Source organism: Taudactylus pleione, unplaced genomic scaffold, assembly GCF_031769625.1.
Source record: "Taudactylus pleione unplaced genomic scaffold, aTauple2 ptg000296l, whole genome shotgun sequence".
Taxonomy (NCBI): Eukaryota; Metazoa; Chordata; class Amphibia; order Anura; family Myobatrachidae; genus Taudactylus; species Taudactylus pleione.
The window spans coordinates 14650984-14676997 of NW_028284698.1; the positions used below are offsets into that span (position 1 = coordinate 14650984).

The window sequence follows — 26014 nt, forward strand, 5'->3', positions numbered from 1 at the left end:
GAAAGCCTACCCAAAATTTCCTATGGGAACCAGTAATAGCTCTTCTGCCTCTGCTTATTGCTATTTGTGTACTTGCTGCAATTTCCATTTGATGAGCTAAATTGTTATGTTTTATTACTGAGTTGTAGACATAATACATTTCTCAATAAGAAAGCCCAGTTCCTTCCAGCCCAGTACACGTCTATGAATATCCAAAAATGTGTTTCCCATTTCACCACCAAGACAGCAAAGTCTTCCTGTTTCCATCCCCTGAAGACAGCCCAACATTACAATACATATTATAGCATTAGACATACCAGGAAGTCCCATCTCGCCCATATTCCCTTTTTGTCCAGCAGATCCAGGGGAACCAGGCTGCCCAGGAAAGCCAGGATCTCCTTTAGGCCCTGTGGATATAAGAGTTTGACAGTCTACTGAAATCACATAATTAAACCATATATAAAATGGGGCGACAATGGAAAAATATAAAAACACATTAGTAAGAGTTGAAAATCCACAGTTTCCGAAGCATGAATTGTGTGTTTTCGCACAGCACAGGTTATTCCGTTATAAGGAAAAATATTTTAAGCCACATAGGGGAAGAACTTTCTTTTGATCCAACTTTGCAGCTCCCCACAGGAATAATGTCATCACTTCCTGTAAAGTCCTCAGCAATTGGGTGACCTTATTTTCACCAGCAGGATGAGTAACACAACTGAGCAGCACAAGTGTTAAAAGAGAGATTCTCTTAAAGTGTACTTGTCATCTACATAGAGCAGTGAGCCATTTTGTGGGCTGTGGGAAAAGCGATTGGTGCATCGGGGATGATACTGGTTCCTAGTGGACAGATAGGCTGCACTCAGGATCAGGGCACAAAGTGTGGTGCAGGTGATGGATGCATACTAACTGGCTCAGTCTCCTCAACATATTCTAGTCCTTAACTGATGGCATAATCAGACAAACTAAAGCCAAACTATGGCCTCACCTGGTAGTCCTGAAGATCCTGGAAGCCCGCTTTGGCCTGGTGGTCCTGGAGAACCAGGCATACCACTGAAGCCTTTCTCTCCATTTAACCCAGGTGGACCTTAAAAGATAAAAGAAAGCATTGTATTACATTATATACGATACTACCAAACATCAAACGTTTCACACATCCTTATAAGTGATGCTTCAAAGAGTGCAGTCCTTTGACCTTTGCTTTATTAGTTCTTGTTGTATTATGCTAAAGGCAAGAAGCACATTTTCTATGCCTCTTATTCTGTTCATTTGTTTTAAAAAAAAATGTTCTGTCAATTTGTGTGACGTGGTTCTCTATGGCAGAATGCACAGGTGTGATGAAGGCAAGGCACACCTACACGTGCTGATCACCTCATGCAAGCAGAGGGAGAGTATTCTGTAGGGGGATGGGGATGAAGCAATGGTGTTCAAAAATGTGCAGGTCAAAATAAATTTTAGTCCAAGGCCGTGTGCTTGTGAGGTAAATGCTAGTATGGCATTGCTGACCATCAGGGAGATTCCAGGAGGTGGATGGAGGGAAGAATACAAAATTTAGCTACAAATGACTCAGAATCAGCCAGAGTGATAACATATAGGCCCTGATTCAGAGCCGGACGCTCTGACCAGAGCGCTCGCTCTGAATCAGGGCCCACCTCCATTAATATGGAGACGTCCTCCTGGACGCTCGTATAGCTGTGGGTCACCACCCACAGCATATACAAGCGTGCAGGATGATGGTCGCGATGGTCTTGACCATCGCGACCATCGAAACTGCGAGCAAAAGCCTGCGGTTGAGTTTTTCAACCACAAGGCCCGGAGTGATTTTGGCTCTATCAGAGCCCAAATCACTCCCACTGACATCACTAGTGATGTCAGTGGGGCCGGCTTCAGACGGTAGGCGTTCCCTTGAGAACACTTCCGTCTGGCAGGCATGCCCCCGGCACGCCCACCAAAGGGGGCGTGCTGTCAGTCAACATAGACAGCACACCCCCTTTGATGAGACACTCCGAGCGAAGGAAAGTCCTTCGCTCGTCGCGTCTCGCGCATGCGCACGACGGAGCTCCCTCCGTCGTGCGCATGCACAGTGCAGACCATCGACCCACTTGCGAGCGGACAGCCGCTCGCGAGTGGGTCTGAATGAGGGCCATAATTCCTATGTGATTCTAAACAAAACTGTGATGTTTTATGGTGAAGCAAAATTTACAATGGTAATACTGTAACCTACACAAATTTACTATGCCATTAACTGTAAACATGTTTACGAATAAAGCACTGGTAGACACTGTTTGAGCAATCATCTCCCCAATTTATTGTTTCTCTTTGTCATTGGTTTATACAGTTGTCTGACATTACCATCCTCTGCTAATAGTTACCATCTTGTCCAGGCTCTCCTTTGTTTCCTTTACTACCTAGACCACCAGGGCCAGTTCCTGAGGGACCCATTAAGCCGCGTTCTCCCTTATCACCTTTAGGTCCAGAATTACCATTAATACCGGGTTGCCCAGGAAATCCATCAAGACCTACAAATATGATGCAACAGTAATAAATTGCAGGCAGAAATAAAACAAGCACTTCCTGGTGACATATTTGTATGAGATGTAGTTTAAATCCCGGCTGTCGGGACACCAGCGCTCATAAAGCCGGCGCCAGAATCCTGACACCAGACAAAATTCCGGCGCCAGCATCCTGACTACCGGCATCCCAGCGTTAAGTAATGGGGTTAGGGATTAAGTTTAGGCACTAGGGCAGGGGCGTATCTATAATGGGTGCAGGGTGTGCGGGGAACACGGGCCCCTGGGTCCAGGGGGGCCCCGCACCGCACTCCCTGCACCCATAATATTACTTACCTCTCCGGAGTCCCACAGCGGCGTGAGGGTCCAGCACTGTAAAACGACTGGAAAATTGCCGCGGCGGCCATTTTCCCATCATTTGCGCATGTGCAGTATAGGGAAAATGGCCACCGCCATTTTCCCAGTGCCCTGTGCATACACTATAGGCTCTGGGCACACTCTAGTGCCCAGAGTCTATAACTCCAGCGCTGGCTGCGCACAGCTCAGTGTGCTGCTGGCCGCCAGGCGGAGAGGAGGGGGCCCGTGTTGGAGACTGCACATGGGCCCCCTCCTCTCTAGAAACGCCCCTGCACTAGGGTTAGGGTTAAAGATTAGGGGGGGAGAATTAGGTTTAGGCTGCAGGTGGGGGGGAGTTAAGTTTAGGCTGCGGGGAGGGGGGGTTAGATTTAGGCTGCGAGGTGGGCTAGGTTTAGAGGTAGGGTTACTTGCCAACAGGTGTTAGTATCCTAACCCTGTTAGGATGCCGGCGCCGAGATCCCAATTGCAGACATCTCGTACCCAACCCATTTGTATATCTAAACCACTTAGATCTACATCAGACCTATGCAGTTTTGTCCACTCTTCTGTCACAAGTCTGCTGGCTTCTTCCATTCACTGATGTACAAATGTATTCATTTACCACATATTATGACACTATGTAATCTCCTATTCATGTTATTCTATTTGATTTAAAATTTCCAAATAAAGATATTGTGCAGAGGACATGATCACCAATTCCTAATTGCATTGCCTTTTTGATGGTGGCAGTAATCTGTGTTGCTATAGAAATAGTGTTGGGCCTTACATTATCTTTGTGAAGAAACACCTGGCCATATTTTGAGACCACCAGCAGGAAGCATTCACATGGCCCAAGCAGCAGGATTATTTAGGGCTGGCTAGTCTAGAATATGAGAAAGCTGTACTTTTAGAATCTATTATATAATCAGCTATCGTATCCATGTAGATCATGCACAGTGGAATAAATAGTGGGTGAATAGGGAGAATAATAGGGGAATATGGGGGAAGACAGAGTAGGAAACCCTGCACAATAACTAGTGACCTGGCAAATGACAGGTCAAAATGCTTATGTTATACAATGCTATGAATTTGTTTTGAAACGTATGTCTATAATAATATTACCTTTTGGACCAGGGAACCCAGGGCTTCCAGGATTACCAGGTGGTCCAACTGGTCCTGGTGGTCCCATTACTCCCATTTCACCTTTTGCACCTAAAAGAAAAATAATATGAAAACTATTTAATGAATGCAACATAGAATAGTACAGAAAAAGTGAGTTATCACATTGCTTAACTAATGTATTTACCTTTAATTTAATTATAGAAATGTATTCCTTTCAAAGAATGTCCAGTAAGATTTTCATATTATTAGCCTGTATACATAAAATGTTCTCTGAAAACTAAATGAATATTTTGTTTGTTCTTTGTTAGTTCTAGGAAGCTTATCATTATTGTTAAAGATACAGGGCCTGATTCAGACCCACTCGCGAGCGGCTGTCCGCTCGCAAGTGGGTCGATGTTATGGACTGAGCATGCGCACGACGGAGGGAGCTCCGTCGTGCGCATGCGCCAGACGCGACGAGCGAAGGAAAGTCCTTCGCTCGTTGTGTCCGATCAAAGGGGGCGTGCTGTCAATGTTGATTGACAGCACGCCCCCTTTGGTGGGCGTGCTGTCAATGTTGATTGACAGCACGCCCCCTTTGGTGGGCGTGCCAGGGGCGTGCCTCCCTGACGGGGGCGTTCCCACGGGTACGCCTCCCGTCAAAAGCCGGCCCACTGACATCACTAGTGATGTCAGTGGGAGTGATTTTGGTTCTGATAGAGCCAAAATCACTCCGGAGCTTGCGGTTGAAAACCTCAACCGCAGGCTCTGGCTCGCAAATTCGATGGTCGCGATGGTCTCGACCATCGCGACCATCACAATGCACGCTCGTATAGCCTGTGGGTGGTGACCCACAGCTATACGAGCGTCCAGGAGGACGCTCCATGAAAATGGAGCCCGGCCCTCATTCAGAGCGTGCGCTCTGCTCAGAGCGTACGGCTCTGAATGAGGGCCACAGTACATAAAGAGCCAGTAAGACCCCAAAATCTCCTTATGTCCAATATAGGTGCTAACAATTACACAGGAGAAGACATTATGTTTAACTGAGTCTCTAATAACTAATGTTATCTGTAAAATATACTGGTTCACTTGAAACTCCTGCTAATTCAGTATTATCACTATGAGTCACTGGTTGAACAGAATCTGAATATATATCACCATAAATAAATGTGTGTAGTGTGTGTAGTGAGGTTACCTTTAGATCCTGGAACTCCATCACGGCCTTGGAATCCAGGTGAACCTGGAGGACCTAAAAATCCACGTTCTCCAGGAAATCCAGGACTACCACGTTCTCCTGGTGGCCCAGGAATATCAAATCCTGGAAGACCAGGATCCCCCTTGTTACCCGGTATACCTGTTAACCCTGGATTGCAATAGGATATGTTAGTTAGAGAATAAAAATACTGGGACAGGGACAAAAGAAATGTGAATAATGTACTGATGATTTATTAAGCATTGGTATTTTAGGATCATATTTTTAGATGAACATGACAGACAATAAACTGAGATAAAGCTGATTATTTCCCAATATTGCAGCTCCCTACAGTATGAGTGTCTGTACATAGAGAAACAAAAGTATATTTCAACAGATTCATATTTTGTTAAGAGAGGTCTGTAAAAATATTCTTAAATATTTGTGACTTCATGGTCAATGATGCACTAACTAATGTGTTTGCCGCCATGGTCTGCTCACATTCCCAACTGGTTGTCAAAGAATAGAGGCTTGTTTTGCCAAAACCCAATAGTACTTGTTGTACATCGAAAACATCAACAGCACAATCTCCAAATATTTGCATCATACTTCTTAAGTCATGTATCCACCTTTAAAACTCCCGTTTAATACAACCAGACAACCCTTTTTCAGCTGCCTTTTAATAAACCAAATGAGGACGGAAGTGTTAGCAGCCTGCCCTGTCCTCTCCTAAAGATCTGAACAGAAGCACTACATTTAGTTATATAGGAGACAATAGATTACAGTACAGTATCGTTCCAGGGTGGGTAAGCAAATAAGAGAGTATTGATGTTAGAAAGTTCTAATTTCTGGCATAAAAATTATGATTTTGGATTTGACAAAAAAAATCAGGAATTTGCACAAGTGTTGGCATTTCATTTAGTTGTGCTTTCCTTCACAGTTACCTCTAAGTTCAGCAGTGGGGAAATTAGATATTTAAATAGTTGATCTAATAAGAATTTGACCAGAAGTGCTGCATTAATATACTCTCTCCAAAAAGTTGTTAAATTATAAATGGTATAATTTGCAGGTTAGAAAGAACAAAGAATTTCTCTGGTGTTGGAGCTGACAAAAAAAAATCAGGTTGCACTAATCATGGTGATCTTTTAGTTTTAGAGATGATTACAAATATATATTTTGTTTAGCTTTAGCCCTTTGGTCATCTAATGAAAATTATTACGAGTCATATATAAACCTCACTGTAAGATTTAATAAATGAAGGTGATACAGGTTGAGTCTCCCATATCCAAAATGCTTGGGACCAGGGGTATTTTGGATAATGGAATATTCCGTATTTTGGAATATGTGCATATAATAATGAAATATCTTGGGAATAGGACACACAGAATGCATGTATGTGTTATATACACCTTATACACACAGCCTGCACGTCATTTTATACAATATTTTCAATAATTTTGTGGCTCAAGCAAAGTTTGTGTACAGTACATACATGAAATGCATTTGTTTCATATACACCTTATACACACAGCCTGAAGGTAATTTTATACAATATTTTTAATAATTTGTACCTTAGACAAAGTTTGTGTACTTTGAACCATCAAAAATCAAAGGTTTCATTATCTGAGTCATGCCAAAAAAATTCTGTATTTCGGAATATTCCGTATTTCGGAATATTTGGTGATGGGAGACTCAACCTGTAGTAACTCTGCATGTTCAGTTCTCTGGTGATGATGGATAGGATGCAGGAACCGCAGAGGAATTTATATGATGAAGTGGAGATACAGGTAAGTGGATGCTGCCATATTGATAGTTAGATGCTACTTTTCCTTTCAGTTATGATCTTACCAGTTCATCACCATAGTTTTGCTTGAAACTTGAGTATTACAAATAACATCCTTGGCAGTGACTGGCATAATGAGGGGACGGGAATAAAACTGTAGCAAAAGTTAGGCGTGCTTAATATTGGAAGTATTAGCAAAACAATTATTAATATTTATTAGCATTGCAGGGCAAATATACTCATAGGGCCTGTTTCTTTTGGGAGCAAAGTAGAAAAGAGCAAGTAACTCTACACATGGGCAAACCATGTTGCCATCCAAGTAGGGCACATTTATTATTATTACTATTACTATCCTTTATTTATATGGTGCCACAAGGGGTCTGCAGTGCCTTACAGAATACGTATAGAAACAGTATGAATACAACAACAAAAAAATGATAGTACAAAACACTGCAGAACATGGATAAGGTTTATAATCATTTCTGCAGCAGCATTCATAGTACTGTACCTTAATAATCAGCGAGGCAGTCAAACCCAAAGATTTCGTGCTGTTGATGGCATAAGTGAGGGAAGATAAGGGCCCTGCTCGTGAGAGCTTACAGTCTGAAGGGGAATGGGAGAGATTTAGAGGTTTAGTGACTAAGCATCGGGTTCTAAAACCCGCCACTTCCGATTGTGTTTATTTCCCATATGCTTTTACTAGCTGTAGCTTGCTAGTAAAAGCATTGCCCTTTTAAATTTCAGGCATAAATACCATTGGAAGAGCCAGGTTGTAGAATCCGATGCTTACTATATAAACCCCTTCGATTTGATAGAGCATGTCCAAACTCAAATCTAAATTATAGCATAAAAATACAGCTGCCCAGCATTTGTAGGCTACATGCAAGAGCAACCACTGTTTACCCTACAATATGGTTTGTCCAGGTACACAGTTTACTTGCTCTGTTTTGCTTTACTCCCAACTCAGAATCAGGCCCATATTATTCAATACATGTATACATGTGTTATTTTGTGAAACAGTTAAACTGATTCAGAATGAGATTAGACTAGAGACACAACCACAGTACCTGGTGGACCTTGGGTCACAAGTCATCAGGTTTAGGATCATCACGAGGCATCAAGAAGAAATGAGTTTCAAATAATGTAGTCAGGAAGATGTTAGGTTTAGATAAAAAAAAATCAAGCACACACAAGTTAGAAAAAAGACTAAGCTAATTAAAGAAAGTAAAATAAAAACAAATAAAGCACCATTTGTACAAAAATACAAAGCCTAATCTATAGGTTAGCTTTATGCTATGAGATGCTCTTCTATTCTAGGCAATATGCTATAGCTGTCTTTTCTGCAATAAGCTATAATGCTATGTTCTGCTACATGCAATATGATCTGCTCTGCAATATGCTACAGTACCTGTATAATGTTTTGTTCTGCAATAAGCTTTAATTTTCTGTTCTGCTATATGATTCTGTTCTGCTATATGCAATAAAGGTGCTATTTTGCTATGTGCATTAAGGCTTTGATCTACTATATGCAATAATGATTCCATTATGCTATAAGCTATATTATTTTGTACTGCTATATGTTATTATAATATCTTTTCTATCATGATAATCTGTTTTTCTATATAATGTAAAAAGTTCTGTTACTATACTTTATTACTGTTATGGACTGGAAACAGAATGTGGTGACACCATAACATATGGAGAAAACTAGATGATATCTTAATTATAATTTTTAGAAATAAAAATATATACTTCATAAAAATATAAATGCATCTGGTGGTCTCTCTCTGAGAACTAAATATTTTGTTAAAAATTATTGTAATACGTCTCTTTCATTTTTGGTTCTGCATGATATTTCTGTCTATACTGTCAATAGAAAAACATTGAACATGCATCTAAAAGAATATTAGTAGTAGTTTGTGCATAAACAACTGCCATCTTGTAAATCAAGTATATTTTAAGAACAGCATATCTCTTCTTAATTTTAATAATTTAAGGGAACCATATTTTTACATAACCTAATATGTCACAAGAATAAGTTAGGAATCGGATTGTATATGTACACCTTCAGGTTACATCCCCCTGTATTTAAAACACACACTGAGAACTGCTGTATTTGTGTCAGACGCTCCCGGTTGCGGTACCAACTCGAGTTCTTAACTACTCCAATCCTTGTATTGTAAAGTTATATAGAACTATAAAAAGTCCCGTATATATCAAGATATTTTAGCTAGATGCTCATCTGACGGAGGCCTGGGGTTACCCATGGTCCTACAGTACTATAATGCTTCTCGTTTAAGTCAAATGGTTTCTGGGTACTCTCCTCATTTTACCAAAAGGTGGTTAATCTTGAAAGTGCTATGGTAGGTGTGGACTCTCCAATCTGCCTTGGCTGCTACGCAAACATAGACCTCGGGCTGCCCTCTCAATTCCAGCAATAGCTCTGACGCTGTCTATATGGGACAGTCTTAATAAGAAATTTGCTCTATCCACATACCCATCTCCTTAGACCCCCTTGTGGAACAATCCTTCTTTCCCATTGGGCCAATCACCCACTGTGGCATCTGTCTGGTCAGCAGCAGGTATCACTCGCTTCTGTCACATTGTAGGACAATTCGCCCCACAGTCTTTTGGTGACATCCAGGAAAAACATAACATCCCCAACTCCTCCCACTACCAGTGCTTACAAACTCGACACTTTGTTACTTCCTCTCTTTCTACTTTCCTGCCTCTAAATCCTTCTCCTATAAAGACTCTGCATATACCGACCTACCGTCAGAGGTACTATCCTTTCTTTATCACTCTATATTGACAATGGAGTCTCCCTCACTTACTACCCATGAACTCGCGTGGGAGGCAGATTTGGGACACCCACTGGGTGATGATACTTGGGAAACAATTTGCCTCACTATTTCAAAATGATCTCTTATTGTGGCTATCCAAGAAAATTCCTATAAAGTTTTTACTAGTCCCAGAACACCTTCATCACATGTATCCTAGCACTTCTGACTTGTGTTGGGAACAATGTGGCCAAATTGGTAAATTTTTTCATACATGGTGGTCCTGCCCAAAAATTATTCCATTCTGGAACATGGTCCGTTCCCTTATATCGTCAGTTGTAGCTCTACCTCTCCCCCTCTCCCCTGCCAACCTACTGCTATGTGCCCCAGTTGACCAAACACCCAAGAATACTAACAAACTGATTCTTTACATCTCCTGTGCGGCCAAATATCAGTTGGCGTGTAATTAGAAGAAATCAGACACTCCAACTCGTCAAGAACTCCTGAACAGACTCTGGTTCATATCTAAGATGTCTTCTGAATAATACAGTGGATAAGTTTCACTCTATATGGTCTCCCTGATACTCCTCCCAAGCAGTAATGCTTCCCGGTCTTACATGAACCAAGACACAAGTACATTCTTGACTCCTTTTTGTGTGTGTCCCCAGCTCGCTTATACATCCTCCTTCCCCCCATCACCTTCTTCTCTTTTCTTTTCCCCTATAACCTGGTGTTATTCAATTCAGTCCCTCTGGAAGCCGTGAAATTTAGGCAGGAGTTGGACGAGCACTTCCGTAGTGTGCAGGCCCGGTCAATTGGTTGAGAAGTATGGAGGTAATTTCCAGGGGAACACCAAGGAACATAAACGGAGCACCTACGCGTTTCAACGCTCACAGCGTCTTTTTCAAGGTGAACTGGGACTGAATTGATTGCTCTCCAGCTATGGGTAGAGCTCACTGTGGAATTCAGTGTGGACATAGGTCCCCTTGGAATACTTCAATTTAGCCCACTGGTTTGACTGCTGAGACGGAGCCACTACCACCTTGGCCCACCGCGGACTGTACTTTTCATTACCGCATCCCTTTACCCAGACAACTGGAGCTGCCATTCATCTGGAATAGGGAGAATTATGTTCAGCGCTTTAACTGATACTACCAACTCTGTAAGTTAACTTACCTTCACCGCGGCTGATGCGGTCACACCAATCAAGATACTCTTAATATATTTCACGAGCTGGAGCTGCATGATATTTAGAGAGACAATCACTTTGTGTCCTCAGCCGGCTACACGCCATCTAGGAGCGGCCCTCACCGGATTCTAATTCCCCGCTGGCCGGGTACATCACTATCCGGATCCTAAAACATCTTTATTATCAGCTCAAATCCTTCCCTCGCTGGTATCTACTAACGGGAGCCTGCAGGTAATCTATTGGTTACATTATTTGATTGCACTATACAATGTTACAAATTGATACAACCTTTCTTGGATAGTAACAATAACATTCTTTTGGAATTAACACTGTATCAAATTTATACTTTGCATCATTGGGACCACCTCGTGCATATCAGGACTTTTATTATTAGTATTTATTATTTTCTACTTGATTTAAATGCTATCAATTTTATATGCTGTGCTTATTATGTTAAAATAAATATGTATATTCATATCTCTTTTGAACAATGGATTTGAGTGTATTAGTAGCCAGCTTCAAACTCTATGGTTGCCTATTTTTTCTATATTCTTGCTTGCCATATATGAGGGTGACTACCTCATCCAACCATATTGTATTGTGAAGTTACCTCCAATTCTCCAGCGCCTGGGTTATATTTGTTTATATTGCATTGAAACCTAGCTAGATCGTTTAGTGAGGCAGACAAGAGGCCCGAAGGCCCCTATTCAAATGCTGCGGAGGCGGCACTGGAGGGTAGAACCCTGCTCTGACCCCTAGAATGCTGTGTAAGCTATGCAATAGGCTGGACCAAAGATCTTACTCAAGATTGTTTCACAAATTCAGTGGAACTGCATGCAAGTGAGTGCAGCCGCTTGCTCTCTCCCTCACACACTGTGTGCATAGACTGCCAACACCTGACTGGGCACTATGTGATGTGGAGTCACACTTGGAGCAGGTAAAAAAAAACGTGGTGATTTCCAGCATCCAGGTTAGCCTTGGATCAACTGCTCATGTCAGACATGACAGGAAGAGGAGAGAAGATAGAGAGGAGGGTTGCAGAGTGCACACCAAGGTGGATGTGAAACTGTAAAAACAGACTGAGGTAAGGAATAGAACACTAAAGACCCCAGACAATTCACCCTCCCCTTGCACAATACTTTCTTGCAGAAAAAGAGGGCAGATGAGAAGGAGAGCTGCTGGCTTTGCTGCTGTATCTTTTTGGCAGGTTTACCTCAGTGAGGCAGTATCAAGAACTTAGAAGCCACTTATTTGGTAGCCATACTTTTATTTCATCTGCCTTATGGTCCTGGAGTCATGAGGTGACCGTGTCCCCCTCCTCCATGCCTATCAGTGGACAACTGGCAGAAAAAGCTATCACAGCAGTGAAACCTCTTCAGCCCAATTCAGGTAACCAGCTAAGGATGTGAAGATGCTTCAAATATATCAGCTACCAATCGCAACCTCAAAAATGAATGACCAATTATGGCAGGCACAAATAAAAAAAACAGCGTATTCCAGCTGACAAAGGGGTATAGAATGGGAGTAAATCCGACCTTAAGAGTGAAATGGAAAGTAGTAAGTAATAGATTTTCCAGCCCGGCCTGTCATACCCTAGTGCTGGTAGTTTATTTTTGGCAGACCTTATGCTGCTTGTCTCACTACCAGTCAAGACAATGAAAGCTTTTTTTTTATTACACACAAAATGGGTCTCTGTTGATGATGATCAGCATTGATCTTTGTCCCAGCACGTCAGCAGCGGTTTGCATTTAACTTAAGGTACTCAGCCTGCTTTTACGTGTACCTTGCCTCCTGTACTGCTTTTCCAGTAGTAATGAGGTGCACTGTCATATGGAAACAATCTGCATTCACACATATGTAGTCATTCTCTTTGTAGGCATGCCTTTGTATATTTTAGGCTATGCAAATGGAACGTATTTATAATCCCGTAGTTATAATCCCAGTGCTTAGAATACCAACGTCGGGATTCTGACTGCTGGGATCCTGAAAGCCGGCATCCCGTACCCAACCCATGCAAACAGTATGTGTACTACTGTGCATTAAGTGCATGGCGTTGCTCTATCTTCCTTACTTTTTGCTTCAAGCTGAAGTTAATTCTTTACAGTTTAAGGAGGCAATTAAATTGCAGGCAACCTGAGCAATGTGGCGCCAGAACAGTGCAATTAAACTTGTAACAGCAGCGCATCACAACCGCAACATTGCTCATTATACCTGGGAATTGTATTGCCCGCTATGAGTCACGTGACTACCATGGCAACCAAAATCACATGATGTCAACTGATCACATTTGGAAAGCCACGCTTATCAGTGCACTCGTTCACAGCATCACCCCCCTTGTTCCTCTATTAGCATGTACATGCAGCAATGGTCCTCACTCAGATTAGGTGACACAAATGAGTTTGAGTTCTGAAATGCAAATACCTTCTTGGAGACTCTCCAGCCATTCTATCCACACAGATATTTTGCAAAGGGAAGACTGAGTTATAATAAAAATGAAATCAGATTCATCGTAAAGATGTATAAAACTTGCTGTTTCAAAACACAACTTATTTTTTTACAGATGGCAGGGTTTAAAAAAAAAAAAATAGAGTGCATAATATAAAAGGTGAAAGTAGTGGTACTTGAGACAAGTATTACATTTAATTATCAGCATGCAGTTAGAAGCAATCATTCACTAAGCCTGAATTCATCTGGCCAGTAAGTGGAGTGTAGCGGGGTGTATAATGCAAGGATGTGATCTCTGCGCTGCATGGTGATCACATGGCATACTGTAGCTCAGTAGTGCTCTTCATGCTATGCCATTCTGTGCCAGGAGGGGACTACCCAGCACGGTGACAGTAGATAACATGCAGAGTGACATATTGGCAAGAAAAGGTGCTCAATTTTAAATCAGCAGTGAGGGATATATATTGACTGAGCTTTCCGTGATGATTAGTATACAAGTGCAATTAAGAAATGCAAATGCTTATTTAACAACAGGATACATTATATAAATGCCCTGTAAACCACAGCACCCCATCAGTTTGCAGCGTTCATTACTTAGGCCAAGTAGCACTAGGCTGGTGAAAGCTTATACCTTGGTTGCAGTAGATTACAGCATTGTTGTGTCTTTTACACTCTGTTATTAAATATGCACTTTAAAGAGGCTGCGTCACTTAGGCATACATTTTAATAGTGTACATACATGATAGGGTACCTGGATGGGCCTTAAATGCTAGTATGTTACCAGATGTGCTGTAAACCATCGTAACCAATCAGATTCTTGTTGCTATTATCGAAAGCAAATCTCTGATGGATTTCTATAAGTTACAACCCATTTGTGTACACAGCATCATTATAACATGTTTATAATTATTAGTCATCTAGATAGGGTACCACTGACGTGATTTCATCTGTTACTTTTGGCGCTATTTGACACAGCCCCTTTAAACAGCTGGGCTCAGCCATTTTGAAATGTGCAATATTTCAATCTAATACTGTATTTTAATGAAAGAAGATAAATTTAACAGATGTGAACCCAAAATAATAACAATATAATACATAAGTTTATTATAATGAAAGTACGTAAAGTTAACTACACTAATGCTAAGCAGTTTACATTAGAAGCACAGTATAACAGTACAAATATAAAAATTACAGTACTGACTGACTACATTCAAATATAAAATAAGATTATCTTGATCTGCTGGCTATTTAAACAGCCTTTCTAGTAGCACCATGCCATGATGCGACTCGGTAGCGCAGAGCGCCTTTTAATGCGACTTTTTCCCTTAAAATGCTTCTTATTCGCAAAGCGATGCAAATAGGATGCAGAAGCATTTTGCTGATTAAAATGATATGTGGCAAGCCTATATTCTGAAGCTGACACTGTAATGTAGCATTTCGCATGCAGATATAACAGCAGTCGCACACAGAATTTAGGCATGCCACATATTTTAATCAGCAGACGCTGCTTGTGCATCATATTCACATTGCTTTGCGAATGAGACACAATTTAAGGGAAAAAGTCGCACAAAAAAAGATGCTGCCGCTACCAAGTCGCATGGCGCTCACGAGTTATGTGTAACGTGACTTGTAGTGCACGGAGGATAGATGGATGTGGACACACCTGTATGTCAAACACTTTAAACATGTTCAAAAACCATAAAGGCACAAGAAGCGTTGGAACCATTTGACGTAAAAAAACGCAGATACAATATGCAGCGCTAAAAGATGTGAATATGTGTGTATACTGATCTTCCGCAATAGCAGTATGTGCACCAGGTTTCTGTCAGGACATAACAGTAGTAAATGTGCTTGGTTTACACCAGTGGCTAATCACAGTTAGGGATATATTTAACAAAGTTCGATATTATGTTCGATTTAGCTCACCTGAAATTGAATCTAATTGAATGTAGAAATCCCTGTCAAAATCCCACATTTACTAAAATATGATTTTGGAAGCCTTTTCTAAATTGAATTCGATTTGGTTCAATTTTGAACAGTGATTTCTTGTTCGATATTGAATGCCCATGTCCAAATCGAACACCAAATCGAACTTCAAATCCCCAAAATAATTAGACCTGCTTCATGCTTGAATTTTTAGCATAAGCAGGTGTGAATTACACAGATGCATGAACAGATCAGTGAGATCTGTGCATGCTTCTGTGTGTAAGGTTGTAAAGTGTTAAAAAAAATTAAAAATTAAATGGGATCCCCCCTAAAAGCACAAATAGCTCCAGGCTTTTCTGAGTCGGTTCTGGTTGTTAAAATCAATGGTGAAAACAGCTGGGTTACTAAAGTCAATGGTGGGAACCGTTCATTGGCTGAGAGAGGCGGCGGCTGTCATTCTACAAGTACCATCCTTAGAGGATGTCACTGATGGCCGTGGCTCGGGAATTTGAGTTTTATTAGTTTTAGGAAGACATGGAGAAGAGGACCCGTACAGGGATTGTAGGTGAGTATGTGTGAATGTGAGTGCAATAAAGTTCTACTTTCACGATATGTGTGTCTTGTGTTTATTTTAATAGTTCTTTTGCAGGTGAAGTAGAGGTACTGGCTGGCCCTTAATGCCCTGCATGCTGGTACTTGTGGTTCTCCAAGTACCAGCATGTGGGAGAGGCTTGCTGGGACCTCTAATTCTCCTGTAAAGGACAATGTAATTTAATCTATTTTTATACACAATCAACCCAGCACCCACCAGCCAAGGGTGCAGGGGATAGCCCCAGGCTATCAATTCAGGCCTGGTGTGCCCTGGAGGGGGGAACCGATTTATTGGGGGGGGGGGGGTCCCCACCTCCCTAGAGATCCCTGGGCCTGGGCAGACTAGTGGTCAGGTATAACACTTTGGCCGGAGAACCCGGTGAGAGGGCACCCCGGCTGTCGCATTACACCCCGCTAGAAAGAGTCTGGTGCTGATTTTGGAAAATACGGGGGAGCCCTATGTCTTTTGTCCCCCATATTTTTACAACCAGGACCGACTCAGATAAACCTGGTGCTGGTTGTGCTTTTAGAGGTTTACCCTGCAACATTTTTTAAAAACATTTTTAACACTTTACAACCTTTTTACACACAGAAGCATGCACGGATCTCACTGATCTGTGCATGCATCTGTGTAATTCATACCTTCTCATGCTAAAAGCAGGTCTATTATTTTGAAGATTTGAAATTCGATTTTAAGTTCGACTTGGTCGTTCCTTTTCAAATCGAATATTAGTAAATAAGGGATTTGTATGTTGGTCTATGTAAAAGTATCGATGTTTTGATGATGTTCGATTTTGAGTGGGATTTGACTGGGATTGGTTTTATGTTCGATTTGACATTCAATTTTGCCTTTAGTAAATCTCCAAATGCAAAATCGAATGAAAATCGAATGCAAATCACGTAAAAAACAAAATCAAACTTTTATAAATATATCCCTTAGTGGTAAATGCTAAAGTCACAGAACCCAATTTACACACAATATAATACTGAAGTGTAATATGCATAAAACAGTCTGTCTGTGTCTACGTAGTGTAAATAATAAAAGCAAAAGTCGCTAATACAATTAAATATAAAAATAAATACAAAATAAAAGTACAAATGAAGTGTAATAGAATACAAACATCTGTGGTTTTCCACTTTAAAAATCAAATGGGAATATTCTTAACTGTCATTGTCCAAATGTAAATATAAATTAAGTAATGCAAACAGATGTTCGTAACTTCATAAAATATACCAACCAAACTAATGATTAATATGCTGTCAGTGAGAGGGATCCAGTCAACAAACCAGAAGTGGCTGCCAATCATTATAATCACCAGTGCATATGTTGTACCATTCTTTGAGCACCTGCAACAGAAATTCCTCCTGACAGGTCCATATGTGTCTGTCTCTATGTCTACATCGTGAGTATGCCCATGCTGTACTCAGCACCACAGCTTGCTGGATCTTTCCATGCCCATTCCGCCACTTGTATGTATCATATGCTCCTGTATACTGCGCCTTTTCTGTGAGCATGCGTGATACAGAAATATCTTGAACTCTACATGAGCCCCATAACTCAAAAAGTAATATGTTCAAATAATGATGAGTGCTAAACTACCTACAGTAATTTACATTTAGCATAGTTACTGATATAGAACATGAACTAAATAGCTTTAACTGTAAACACAATGGCTTCATTGTCAATATACAATACCACTGACATTTCTTGGGTTACGCTTTCAGGTCTTACCTGGAGGGCCAGCTGGCCCAGGAAGCCCTGGTGAACCGGGGGGACCCTGAACCCCAGTACCTGGAGTTCCAGGTTGTCCAGGTTGACCAGGAAGTCCATTTTGTCCAAGGTCACCTAAAGTGAAAAATTTGTTTTGTTATAGAAAATATAGCTTAAATTACTAAACTGTAAGCAAAACAGTGAAAATGCTAAGAACAAAAATAAAATAAAACATATCTCAGCAAATATTATCTTATAGCCCTCATCACAACTGTATTAAATGACAGGTAATAATGAGTGTAATATAATAGGTCAATAGTAAATAGGTTCACATTCAGGTCATTATATATTTATTCAGGGTGTGCAGTCCAGGAATCTTTCCCATATACTCCATTTAATGTGCTTTATTGCACACCTGAGGGAAAGGAGATGCCCTCAGTCTGGATTAGCACCCCTACCTTATTGGTTTAAAAACATTGAGTCTGGTAATGTATATGCACACTGGTATTAGGCACAATTCTAGGTAAGTCCTACAAGTTATATACTGTGATTCATTTTTGGGGCGTGGGTCCCCCTGGGTTGCTTTGGTTGATCTGTTTCAGGGCACCGCATTATAACACATTTTTCTTTTATAACACATTTTAACCCTTCACTATTTGTTTATTATACATGTACTTCACTTTTTTATTTTCATTCTTTATATGCAGCTGTGGATGCTCTTAACTATCTTTTTTACACTGCACTTTTCATACTATGGCGGTGCCCTAGGGCGGCTTAGCTGGGCCGGTTTGAGGGTGTCCTGCGCGCTGGATTTGAATCCTGGTATGTTAGGGACCTACCCTAAAGAGGTTACCTGGATATGGTGGGTAGGCCCATAACCTTGGCCAAGATTATGCTAAAAACCTCTATTGATTGCAAAATTTTATTGCATTTATATATTATCAATAATTTGGAGTTGTGCACCTGAGATTTGTCTGTTTTTGTGCCTGCAATTAGTCTCATCAGGTAGCACCTCCCATTATATATATATTTAGGGTGTGCAGTCCAGGAACCTTTCCCAATACCACCACGTTGGCTGGTTCTGACAATCAATGGGTCGGCATGATCATTAGGTCGACCATCATTCTGTAGACATGTACTTAGGTCCGTATGGTTAAATGATCTACACATTGAAAAGGTCAGCATTTACCATGTAGACATGCGTTTTTATTTTGATATTTTAGCCTAACCCTAAAGGGGTCCATACATCTGAGGCACATTTCCGTGATTCCCCAATCATTTCTGATCGGAAATAGCGATTGGCAGCCATCGATGATAGACGATCCATCAGGGATATTCTATATGTTAAAAATCCCCAATAAGCCGATTTCCACCATTTTGGGATCGGGAATTGAGATCTTTCAACATGTTGAATATTCCCGATTCCCCAACCCCACCATCTGCAGAACGGGGAATTGCCCCAATTCATCTTAGATGTATGGGGCCATAACCATAAACCTAAAAAGCCCCATTACATATACAATGCGTTGGGGCAATTGCCCATGCTGCCGATGGCTCGGGTTGGGGAAACAGGATTACTCAATGTGGAAAGATCTTGTTTCTTTGATCCCAATCCGAAACTCGCTGATTCATTGATGATCAGGGATCCATCAGGAAATCAGGGAAATTCTGTTTGATTTCCTAATTCCGACCATTTTCGGATCGGATCGGGGAATCGGAGAAATGCATGTCTGACTCTAACCCTAAAAAAGCGTGAAAAATCCATGTGTTCACATGTTAAATGTTGATATTTTAAATGTTTTGACCGTTTAACCCAGTTGACCTAAATACATATCTACAGAATGATGGTCAGCCTAATGACCATGTCAACCTCCAGAATGAGTTGACCTTTTGGGGTCGACATTCTGAATGTCGACCTTTTATTATTATCGGGAAAGCGACCGGTGTCCGGTATTGGTGTCTGTAATTGTGGCACACAGTATGATAACTGCATGCCATTGAGCCATGCGTTTGACATCACCAGAGCCGGATTTAGACATCATGGGGCCCTAGGATACCGGTCTGGGGCCCACCCCTTGTTAGGCTCTGTGGAAACCTTGTGGAAATGAAGGATAATATATATATATCTATATATTTCACAATATGCCCCACAGCAGTGGGTGACAGGGAAGGTAGAGGGTGATGGGGGAGGCATAGGGTGACAGGGAGAGGCAAAGGGTTACAGGTAGAGGGTGATGGCGAGAGAGAGAGGGGTACAGGGAGAGGGTAACAGAGAGGCAGAGGGTGATGGAGAGAGGCAGAGGGTGACGTGGAAAGGGTGACAAGCAGAGGGTGTTATTGAGAAGCAGTGGGTGACAGGGAGAGGATGACAAGCATAAGCTGATACGGAAAAGCAGAGGGTGACAAAGAGAGAGTAAGGGTGACTGAGAGTAGGTGAAAGAAAGAGGGTGAGGGGCAGTCGGTTACAGGGAAAGGGTGATGGGAGAGGGCGACAAGGAGAAGCAGTGGGTAACAGAGAGGGGGACAGGTAGAGGCAGAGGGTGATGGGGAGAGGGTGACAGGGAAAGGGTGATGGGAGAGGGCGACAAGGAGAAGCAGTGGGTAACAGAGAGGGGGACAGGTAGAGGCAGAGGGTGATGGGGAGAGGGTGACAGGGAGAGGGTGATGGGAGAGGGCGACAAGGAGAAGCAGTGGGTAAGGGAGAGGGGGACAGGTATAGGCAGTGGGTGATGGAGAGAGAGTGTGACGGGAAGAGGATTTCAAGGAGAAGCAGTGAGCGATAGGCAAAGGGTAAATGGTACAGTACGATAGGTTTGTGAAGGAGGGAGTAAATTGAGCTGAAAGGATTCACTGGGTCAAGGGAAAGGACTTGTGGGGGAGGCAGGCGAGAGAGAGAGACCCCCACCCCTCAGACATCACCAGCCGCCTCACCGCAGAGAGTATGAGGTAGGAGGGGAGAATATGATAGGGGAGGAGAAGAGGCGTGTCGGACCGCCTCCTCCTTTGTTAGGGCCGGCCGCAGTGTAATGAGTCAGCGTGACTCATTATTGTCAATGCTGCTGTGTGGCCCCCTTCATTGCAGCGAGCACCGATGCAATGCACCAGCTGCACCGCCGCAACTGAGTTTGCCAGATGACCAGGGCCGGATTTCGCCGCAACTGAGTTTGCCAGATGACCAGGGCCGGATTTCGGGGGGGCCCGTCCGCTGGGCCCATGGGACCGTCGGGCCCTAGGCAGGCGCCTAGGTTGCTTAGCTGTAAATCCGGCCCTGGACGTCACCCAAGAGTATTGTAAAAAGCAAGTTCTTTACTGCACATAGCTGTGTTTTACACTTGGCTTCCTATCATTTTCTATAATATCTTTGTTCACCTTGTAAACAGCCTCCAAAAACTGAAAACATGAATAGGTCCTATAGGACCACAATATTGAAAGAGTTGATGCAAGCCATGTTTAGCTTCAAGTCTATCCCCACCACATTGCCACCTACCAGAACTTTTACACCATACCTTTTGGTCCAGGAGATCCATTGAATCCTTCTCGTCCAGGTAACCCTGGTGACCCAGGGAAGCCAGAGTCTCCTTTTGGTCCTACTGATCCTTTCAGTCCAGGAGAGCCTGGTGGCCCTTGAGACCCAGGTAACCCAAATCCAGGATCACCCTTTTATTGGACAGAACACAATTACAACACAGATTTTAAGAAAGTTTTTCATATGATTAGCTACAATATAAAACATACATTGCAGCTTCTGTGCAAGTACAGTCCTTGCATGCTATGTATATTTTTATCAATACAATAGTATATTGTGTACTAATAATATACCCTGTACACATTTAATGGTACTTAAACATAGCAAATACAGTAAATGTACTTTAGCACTCTTATAACCTTTTGTTGACCTGTAAGAAATGAGAATGGCACAGTATGCATGGTATTACATCCTTTAGTCCACTCCCGCCTTTACCTTTGGTCCTGGTAAACCCGGCTGTCCTGGTACCCCATCTAATCCAGGCTTTCCTGATGTACCTGGTGGTCCTGGTAGCCCATTGTTGCCAGGGAACCCTTATAAAAGAGGAAAAATACTTCTTCACACCTCCACTTTAATATTCCTTTCCAATGAAACAGTTAGGATTTGGTATTTATAAGAAGCCCAGCTGCAAGCTCCAGTGGGGCAGGGGCTGCTGTGAATGAGTACCTATTCCCTGTACAGCAATGTGTAATACAAGTGGTGCTACAGATGTGTCCACATATATTTTACCTCCGTGCGCTACAAGTCATGTTAAACATAACGCATGAGCGCCGTCAGGGGAGTAGCGAGGGTGGTTCCAGTGGAGCACCTGCTCCAGGCACCTGCTCCATCCAGGGCGCCAGAGATCAGCCATCAGACGGAGGGTGGATCACCTGCTGCTAAGTGGAGCCTGAAGCACATAAAAGATCAGTACCTCCAGACAGGAAGCATGGTGTGGGCAGAGCGCCACTTTTGGCTTTGCCCACACCACTCCCCTAGTATGGAGGCACTGATCTCTTTATGTGCTTCAGGTTCTGCTTAGTAGAAGGTGATCCCCCCCCACCTGATGGCTGATCCCGGCACCCTGCAATAGTGAGAGGGGGGAGGAGATCTGAGTCTGGTGGGCTACTGTGTGTGTGTGAAGGGAGGGTACAGTTAAGGGTTAAGGGGAAGAGTTGTGTGTACATGTGTGTGAGGGGGGGATCTGTGTGTTTGTGAAGGGGGGATCTGAATGAGGAGGCAGAGAGAGCTGTGTGGCGGGATCACAGTGAAAAAGCTGTGTGTGTGAGGGGGTGGCTGAGTGAGTGGGGAAAGCTGTGTGAGGGGAGGAGAGCTGAGGGAGGGGGAGAGCTGTGTGCGTGAGGAGAGGCAGAGTGGGGGGGGGCTATGTAATGGGAGGTGAGCGGGAGAGCTGTGGGGGGAGGGGGGTGTCTGGGTGAGCGGGGAGCATTGTGTGTGTTTTAGGGGAGGAGAGCTGAGTAATGGGGAAGAGCTGTGTGTGTGGGGGGATTTGTGGGAGGAGAGCTTTGTAAGGGGCTACATGCTGGACATGCTCCCTACCTGGCACACTTGGGGGGGCACGGTAGAGCACACATGCTCCGGGTGCCATGGCCACACGCTACACCCCTGAGCGCCGTGCAACTCTGTAGTGCCAAGTGTTTTCTCATGCAACTTTTTACCTTCAAGTGTGTCTTATTTGCAAAGTGATGTGGAAAGGACGCACAAGCAGCTTCTGCCAATTAAAATGGTATGCACCACGCCTGTGTTCTGTGTGTGACTGCAGGTGTATCTGCATGCGTAATGTTATGTTACACTGTCAGCGGCTGTGACACTGTAATGTAGCATTTCACATGCACAAACACCCGCAGTTGCACAGAATATAAGCATGCAGCATATCATTTCAATAAGCAGAAACTGCCTGTGTGTCCTATGCACTTTGCAAATAAGACGCATTTGAAAGTAAAAAGTTGCCCGAAAAGACGCTCAACGCTACCGAGTCACGCCATGGCATGGCGCAAACTAGAAAATAATTGGGCAAATGTAACGGATGTTATTCAGCATCCCGGCATGTGGGATGCAGACGGTCGAAATACCGGCGCCGGAATCCCGACCGTAACCATCCCGTCCGCCACCGGGTTGGTAAGTATCAGGGGTTAGGGGATGTTTAGGAGTTAGGCACTAGCGGTAGGGTTAGGCACTAAGGGTTGGTTTAGGATCCGGGGAAGGGGAGGATAGGTCTAGGCATTATAGGGGGTGGTAAGGTTTAGGCAACGAGGAGGGAGGGTTAGGGTAGGGAGAGGGTTAGAGTACTTATCTTAAGGAAGTCGGGATTCTCACTGTCGGGATGTCACTGTTAGCGTTCTGACCAGCGGCATCCCGACCGTCGCGGTCCCATACCAAACCAAATGTAACACCTACCAGCCTCAATGCTAGTTCACACTAGGTGCTTCATAATGTGTTTTAAAAGAAACACAGTTCCCAAGAGAATTATTAATTCCTATGGGCACTGTGCCTTCACCTGTCACATTAGCGAGATGCATTCCCAGAGCGGTGGCCTTAGCATGTACTATAGTGTAAATGGATGAGGTGCACTGCTTTAGGGATCAGTAACCTCTGATCAATTTGCACTTTACAAGGGCAGTTGATTAATACTACTATGAATGAGCACTGTTTCATTCAGGCCTCTTTTTTAATTTGGTTTCATGTAATATAAAATAAAAGATGAGGTCTGGTGACTTGAGGAAACTTCTACAGCAGATGTCATAAATTTACATCACTAAAACAGAACAGAGGTAACTATAAGCTATTCAATGGCCCACCGGGAAACTGATTATTATAATTATGAAGATTTGTTTCCACCTCTAAATATTTCTTAATACATACCTTTTTGACCGGCTGGTCCTGGAAGCCCAATGCCTGGAACCCCTGTGTCTCCTTTCATTCCACTGAGGCCTGGAAGACCAGGTTGTCCTGGCTGACCAGGTTCACCTAATAACACAAACAGTTATTATTGAATAAATGCAAAGCACAAATACATATTTTGGTTGTACAGATGTAAAAAGGGTGCCTGAACTAGGAAGGCACTACATCCAAGCAGGCCCAAACCATTTTGTCACCAGTTCTTTGCACTCACAGAATTATCTCAACAGTGTACAATTTAATATATTTCAGCAGATATAGATGGGGTCTAAAATGCCGAAAAAGGGGCTTCAAATTATATTAGATCGAATTCACATTCAGTGGCACTCTCTAGACAACCTATTCCAGAAGAAGTTAAGTGTCTAATGATATTTAAGGGGCTCATCCAATGCTACTTTAACTACTTTAAATTCTCACCTGGTGATCCTGGTGGACCTGTGTTACCCTGAGAACCCTTAGGGCCTTGGACACCCTTCTCTGTCATTGTTTGACCAGGAGGTCCAGTAGCACCTGGTAATAAAAAATTCATTTATATTTATATGCTAACAGACTTCAGAAACTTAAGTGTAGATGGAGGTGGGAGTTCCAAAAAGTAGACCTCAGTTATTCAGATACCTGAAAATACTTTTGAAATTTTTCAAATGTAAACTTATTGTGAAGGAATGTGGCTCCCCAACTTTTTTATCTTCCTTTTGCATTTGGCTAATACAAATATTTAGAGATACTGTCAAGTATACAGCGGGCGCGGTGCAACAGAAGTTTGCTCATAGTACATAGGGTAGCATAAGTCTATGTTTACCAATTAAGCTAAATGATACATCTAAGTTGAAATACAGTGACTTTAATATAAAACAGTTTGAACTTTAGATATCCTTTAAGGATTGTCTCTTATATAGGTTCTCTTGCAATAAACCTTGCATTGTTTAGCACTGACAAATTTAGTTACCTGGAGCTCCAGGTGCTCCGGGACGACCAGAAACTCCTTGCACTCCTTTCTCGCCAGAAGGGCCTGATGGCCCAAAGCCTGGAGGACCTAGAGGACCTCTGTCACCCGGAAGACCAGGGATGCCTGGTTCACCTGATGGGCCTCGTTCACCTTTGAAGGCAAGACCACCCTAGAATTGCAATGCAGCCTCTTAACAAATGTAAAAACATTTAACAGAATAGTTACGTCCTAAAAATCGACTGCATATGCTATAGGGGGAGATGTAAAAAGTCTTGGAGAGAGATAAAACAAAGAGATATAAAGTACCAACAAATAAGCTCCTAATTGTTGGTTTACAGGCTGTGAAAAATGAGTCAGGGACTGATTGGTTGGTACTTTATCTCTCTCCACGTTATCTCTCTCCAAGGTTTAGTACGTCTAACCCAGATAGAGGATAAAATATTTAAACATATAAAAGAAAAGTTCAAAATATACTGGCAGAAGAATCCTATTACTTTAAATAAAATTCCACCCAAAGCTGAAAAGTACAGTGGACCCCAAAAGGTTACTGTAGCAAATGTGTCTCTCAAGTCACATGGTTCAGTTGCACAATGCCCACTTGCTTCACCCCCATAATTTCAGGAAGTGCCCACAGTAATAGTCCTCCTATGCACTGCCCCCAGTAGTAGCCCCCTCTATGCAGTGCCTCCAGTAGTAGTCCCCTTATGCCGTGCTCCCAGTAGTAGTCCCCCCTATACAGTGCCCCCAGTAGTAATCCCCCTTATGCATTGCCCCCAGTAGTAGTTCCCTCTATGCAGTGCCCCCAATAGAACTCCACCTTATGCAGTGCCCCCAGTAGCAGTACCCCTATACAGTGCCCCCAGTAGTAGTCCCCCTATACACTGCCCCCAGTAGTAATCCCACTTATGCATTTCCCCCAGTAGTAGTCCCCCTATACAGTGCCCCAGTAGCGGCCACGCCCCCCATAACGTGCCCCCAGTAGCGGCCCCCACAATACAGTGCCCCCAGTAGCGGCCATCCCCCCCAACGTGCCCCCAGTAGTGGGTCCCACAATACAGTGCCCTTAGTAGCGTTCATCCCCCCCATAACGTGCCCCCAGTAGCG

The 26014-nt window shown here is 42.9% G+C and overlaps 1 protein-coding gene across 1 annotated transcript in view; it reads right to left on the bottom strand.

The window, feature by feature from the left end:
* COL4A5 (collagen type IV alpha 5 chain) overlaps positions 1-26014 on the bottom strand; it is a 227725-nt gene that overhangs the window by 59412 nt on the left and 142299 nt on the right. The window contains exons 25-35 of the mRNA XM_088482860.1: positions 24911-25079; positions 24382-24474; positions 23929-24033; positions 21502-21599; positions 21047-21197; positions 17562-17675; positions 5119-5286; positions 3945-4034; positions 2349-2495; positions 965-1063; positions 297-386 (exon numbers count right to left, since the gene is read on the bottom strand). Of these exons, the coding sequence (XP_088338986.1) occupies positions 297-386; positions 965-1063; positions 2349-2495; positions 3945-4034; positions 5119-5286; positions 17562-17675; positions 21047-21197; positions 21502-21599; positions 23929-24033; positions 24382-24474; positions 24911-25079 (1324 nt within the window). The remainder of the gene's footprint in view (positions 1-296; positions 387-964; positions 1064-2348; positions 2496-3944; positions 4035-5118; positions 5287-17561; positions 17676-21046; positions 21198-21501; positions 21600-23928; positions 24034-24381; positions 24475-24910; positions 25080-26014) is intronic.